The 5,080-nt window shown below is 42.2% G+C and overlaps 1 protein-coding gene across 2 annotated transcripts in view; it reads right to left on the reverse strand.

Moving 5' to 3' along the window:
• The window catches only part of Ctla4 (cytotoxic T-lymphocyte associated protein 4), a 5,571-nt gene extending 1,774 nt beyond the window's left edge, over nucleotides 1-3,797 (reverse strand). For both annotated transcript variants that reach the window (XM_005361503.1, XM_005361504.1), the window contains exons 1-2: nucleotides 3,689-3,797; nucleotides 391-738 (exon numbers count right to left, since the gene is read on the reverse strand). In XM_005361503.1, the coding sequence (XP_005361560.1) occupies nucleotides 391-738; nucleotides 3,689-3,797 (457 nt within the window). The remainder of the gene's footprint in view (nucleotides 1-390; nucleotides 739-3,688) is intronic.
• Nucleotides 3,798-5,080: the final 1,283 nt, after the last annotated feature.

The raw sequence follows: 5,080 nt of genomic DNA on the forward strand, positions 1-5,080 counted from the left end.
GAGGGAGGGAGGGAGGGAGGGAGGGAATGTATGGCTAGAGCATCCAAGTTTTGCTAGCCAATCCTAACTTGTACAGTAACCCACATGTAAGTCTGACTGATGTGTGACTTCCCCACAGTGTCATTACAAAGATAAGGATGCTTCAACATAGTTATAAAAGAACAAGTGACCAAGCCTATCAGCAGCATAAAACATCTCCCCAAACACATTTTAACACAGTCAATTGTGTTTATGTAACTGCTCATCGTAAGCAAAACATCTAACTAGGGAATTCCAGCTACGAATCATATCCCACACTATGAAGAACCTCAAGCCAAGAAGCAGAACTATTCTGGTGCAAACACAGCAGCAATGCAACATTCATGTTCGTAGTGAATTGACTTTGCTCACCAATGACATAAATCTGGGTCCCGTTGCCCATGCCCACAACGTATGGTGGTGGGTACATGAGTTCCATCTTGCAGAAGTACAGTCCAGTGTCAGCAGCTCTCAGTCCTTGGATGGTGAGGTTCACTTTGCTTTCGTTGAAGGTACCACTACAGAAGGGGTCATCTAGGAAGCCCAACGTATTCTTCACTGTGAATGTCGTGGCACAGACCTCAGTCATCTGGCCATTTGTGTGCCGCAGCACTGTCACCCGGACCTCATGAGTGTTGTGTGATGATGTATATTCACATGGAAAGCTGGCGACACCATGGCTGCTGGCCAATACCACTGAAGGTTGGCTCACTTGTATGGCTGGCATGGAAAAGTCAAAGGATTCATGGTCATCCATGGTTGGGAATACTAAGCCACACTTTATAACAGGGAAGGTTTATCTTGGATGACCTATAAGATCGCCTCTCAACAAACTCATCACCCCCCCTTACCTTTTGCCTCTCCATCCATCCACCCAACAACCCACCTCCCATCTTTTGATGTCTTCAGTCACTCTCCAAGACTTCCTTACTGATAGTTTCTTGAAGACAGTTGGCTCTGGCAAGGAGAGCCCTGATGTAGCAAATAGAAGACCTGGATCTCATGAAATGTGTCATTTTGGCAAATTGTTCTTCCTCTCATTTTCTCTCACATGCAGTAAGAAAGGGAGGTAGAGTGCATGACCGTGCAGGGTCTTCCAGACCAGCATCCTCCAGTGATAATAGAACTATTCCATGCAGGGAGGATAGTGGATAGAGGGAGTTCTGAAGGTTGGGGTGCAGAACCATGCTTTGTCCCTCAAAGTGAACCTCAAAATGGCCTGCCCACTTATATAAGTATACCTTTGTCAACAAGGACAGTTGGACCTCAGTTCAGTGCACTGGTTTCCCTGTCCCTGGCCTCACAGTGGTAACATGGTCTATGATGTTAGACGAGGAAGCCACAGAACCTAGAGCACCAGGTCATTTCCTCTCAGGGTTGAGGCAACCCTGCTGTTAACTTCTGTGGGCTTCCCCTGCCTCCCCACCACTTCTTCCTCCTTCCTTCTCTCCTTCACTTAACACTTTCCTGGTCCTTTGGGTTTTTGTTTTTGTTTTCTCTTTCCTCTCTATATATTACAAAAGAAGGAAGTCCTCAGACAACACTATCTCTCTACACAAACATGCATTCGTCATTCATCATTTGAAATTAGTGGGTTTGCAGCTTGGTATTGGTAGCACATATCTGTAATCCCAGCATACGGGAGATGAAGGCCAACCTCAGCTAAACAATAAAACATTGTTTTAAAAATCAAATTACAACAGGCAGAAAAGTGGAGATATAGCTCAGTGGCAGAGTACACAAGGTTTTGGGTTCTACCCTTGACACTCAATTTAAAAGTGGTTTTGTATCATATTATTTTTCATAACTAACCTGGCTGCTATTTGGTCAATATCACAAATTACACCCAAAACCTAAACTGATCAGTGTCATTGGCAGTTCACCAGCATCAACTGCAAAAACAAGACAATAATTAGCATTCAGTGTCTTCCCTATTACAATCTTGAATACTACTCCAAGCTTAGTTTCCAAGACTCAGCTTCCATTCCTGCTCATAAGTCAGTCTATAGTAGATACACTAGTTTCTCTTGCAAGCACCTGTACTGCAGAACATTTGTCTTCAAAAAAAAAGAGCAATATTGCAGCAGCTGTTGCCATGGTTATTCCCACAGCCTGGCTGGTGACATCAGGTGTCTGCCTGGTCTGCATCTCTGCTATCACAGACAGTCTCTACACATCCTTTGTCCCATGGAAACCCCACTAGAGAGTTTAAGAAAGCTTCCTCCTACATTAAAGATTTGCAACCTATTCAGACAAGAAACTGTACACGACTATTGCTTCTTTGGTAGAAATTAAATCATCAAATATCTTTTATGCATCAGTTTCACACAAACTACATAATTCCCTCATTTAAAGGGTCTAGAAAGAGGAGGGGTGAGGATCTGGTACACATATGCATTTCAAGGTACATAACCAGCCTGGTATCAGCCTCTCAAGAGTTTTTGTTTCATCTGAAAATCAGGGAGCTGCACTTAAAAATACATGTGTAGCTAATGCAACAATTAGGGATTTTTATGAAGAAAAAATAAAATGGATCTCAGGACAACCAGACTGATGTTTGCTTCCCTCCCTTCCTCCCTTCCTCCTCCCTCCCTTCCTTGCTTCTCCCTTCCTTCTTTCTCCCTTCCTTCCCTCTTCCCTTTTTCCTTCCTCTCCTTCTTTTCCCCTTTCTACCATCTTCCATTCCTTTCTTCTTTCAATTTCAAGCTATTTTATCTTTAAAATAATTAGCTAATTTATTTTTCCTTCACTTGTTTTTATTATTTCTTTTAGTTTTTGAGATTTTAATATAATTTCATTATTTCACCAAACCTTCCCATGTACCCCTCCTTCTTTTATTTCAAATTCATGGCCTCTTTTTTCATTACTTGTTCTTACATGCATAGTCATAAAGGTATGCGTTCTTCAATGCAACCTACTCAGTCTGTATATATTATTTGCATTATGTGTTCAGGGGTGCCCATTTGGTATTGGATCACTAGTTGGTGTGTTTTTCCCTGGGGAAGCCTCCTGCTCTCCATATTCCTTAGTTACCTGTAGTTATTTGTATAGAATTGAGGTCTCTTTCTCCATTCACTTTGGAATATCTATTGGCTATCACTGTCTTTCCACCCCTTCTTCTGCAAAATCCCCTGAGCCTTAGGTGTGGTAACTTTAAGAGCTAAGAATGTCTCAAAAGCTTAAGGTGAACCAAGAAAGAATTCATATTTATTTAAACCCAAGTGAGTTTTTTTTTTTGTTTTGTTTTTGTTTGTTTGGTTTTTTTAAAGGAGGAAAATCTTAAGGTCCCTCTGATACCAAGATCAAATATACTCAGGATTTCAGAAGCCCTTAAATTTCTTAGTTTTGCAGTATGTCCTCCTAATGTTACAAAAGTATCTGAACTTGTTCTCTCCCAAACCAGCTCTCATGGATTCATTAATTCTCAGATTTCATGGATTCTGGAGTTCTGTCTGGAATCCCCCAGTCTGCTATTAGTGGTCTCTGCTTGTTTGCTGCTGCTAACTCCTCTTCACCTGTCTTGGAACACAGAGCTGCTAAGCCGAAAGGTAGAGATTTGCCTTTCACGTATGGCTCTTCTTTAAATCACTGTTCTTAGCTGCTGAAAGAAATGAAACCCATGTAGGAAAATCACCTCCTTTACCTCCATGCTCCAGAAGTCTCCACTCACCTTTGGACAAAGTTGGGATGAAGAGAAAAGCAAGCAGGACTACAAAGGGCCAAGTCCTAGAAGCCAGCTGCAGTTGGACCTTGCTCCTCTCGACTCCAAGACGAGCCATGGCTTTATGGAAGCCGTGCTCAGGTCTTCAGGAAGCAGAGTGAAACCTTTCAGGATCCTGAGGCTTTGAAATGTGTTTGAACCCACACAGGTTCAAGGACTTTATATAGACAGCTTTGATCCCAGGTACGTGCTACATGTGTGTACCACACACACATGGCACATGAATAGAGAGCCTTTTTGTTTTGGTTTTACGAGAAAGGAAGCCGTGGGTTAAGCTGTTACGTCGTAAAGACGACCTCAACTACTCAAAGTAAAACTGAACAAAACAAGCAAATCCATGGATGGAAAATGTACTCAACTTGAAACTGAAGCTTCAAGTCAACCGAGGATCTGGATAGGTAGAGCCTTGGAGAGTAGAATTTCCTGCAGTACAAGGTACCCCTAAACCCAATCCCAGTTTTATCCACCTGTCTGGTCATCTTTAATCACCCAATATTTTTTGACATCCCCTTAACCAGCCCTTAGTCCTAGGACTGATGGTAGAATTTGGCTGTGGAAAGCATCCATTTAAAAATGTGTTCTAGCTGTAAAGTTCTGACCTTCTACAAGCCCCAGAGATGTGAAAAGAGTTTATTTTACCTAACTCCATTTTATTGAGAGATAATGCCAAAACCACAGAAATGAACAACACATATACACACGAAGCAGGGGAAACTGTCTCTGATTTTGACAATTGGGAAAGAATTTGGATATTCTTAAAGCCTTCACAAAAGCAAAACAAAGTTATAGATAGCCCGGGAAAAGTCAATCCAAATGAAAAGGCATTCAAAACCTCCACAGGAGAATGAGTCTTTTTTAATAGTAAGACTTCTTTTTTCTTTCTTTTGTTTTATTTTTGTTTTGTTGCTGTTTTTTGAGACAGGGTTTTTCTGTGTACCCCTGTCTTTTAAAGGGTAAAAATTAAAAACAAGGATGGAGACGCAGCTCAGTGATGGAGACACAGCTCAGTGATGATGCAGACGCAGCTCAGTGGTGGAGACACAGCTCGGTGTTTGAAACTCAGCTCAGTGATGGAGACGCAGATCAATGATGATGGAGACACAGCTCAGTGGTGGAGACACAGCTCAGTGATGATGGAGACACAGCTCAGTGATGATGGAGACACAGCTCAGTGATGATGGAGACACAGCTCAGTGATGATGGAGACACAGCTCAATGATGGAGACGCAGCTCAGTGGTGGAGACGCAGCTCAGTGGTAGTGTACCAGCATAGTATACAGGAGGCCTTAGGCTCATTTCCCAGCACCAGAAAAAAAATTCAACACTAAGGATAAATATGAC

The sequence above is a fragment of the Microtus ochrogaster genome, linkage group LG4 (assembly GCF_000317375.1).
Source record: "Microtus ochrogaster isolate Prairie Vole_2 linkage group LG4, MicOch1.0, whole genome shotgun sequence".
In the NCBI taxonomy this organism is placed as follows: Eukaryota; Metazoa; Chordata; class Mammalia; order Rodentia; family Cricetidae; genus Microtus; species Microtus ochrogaster.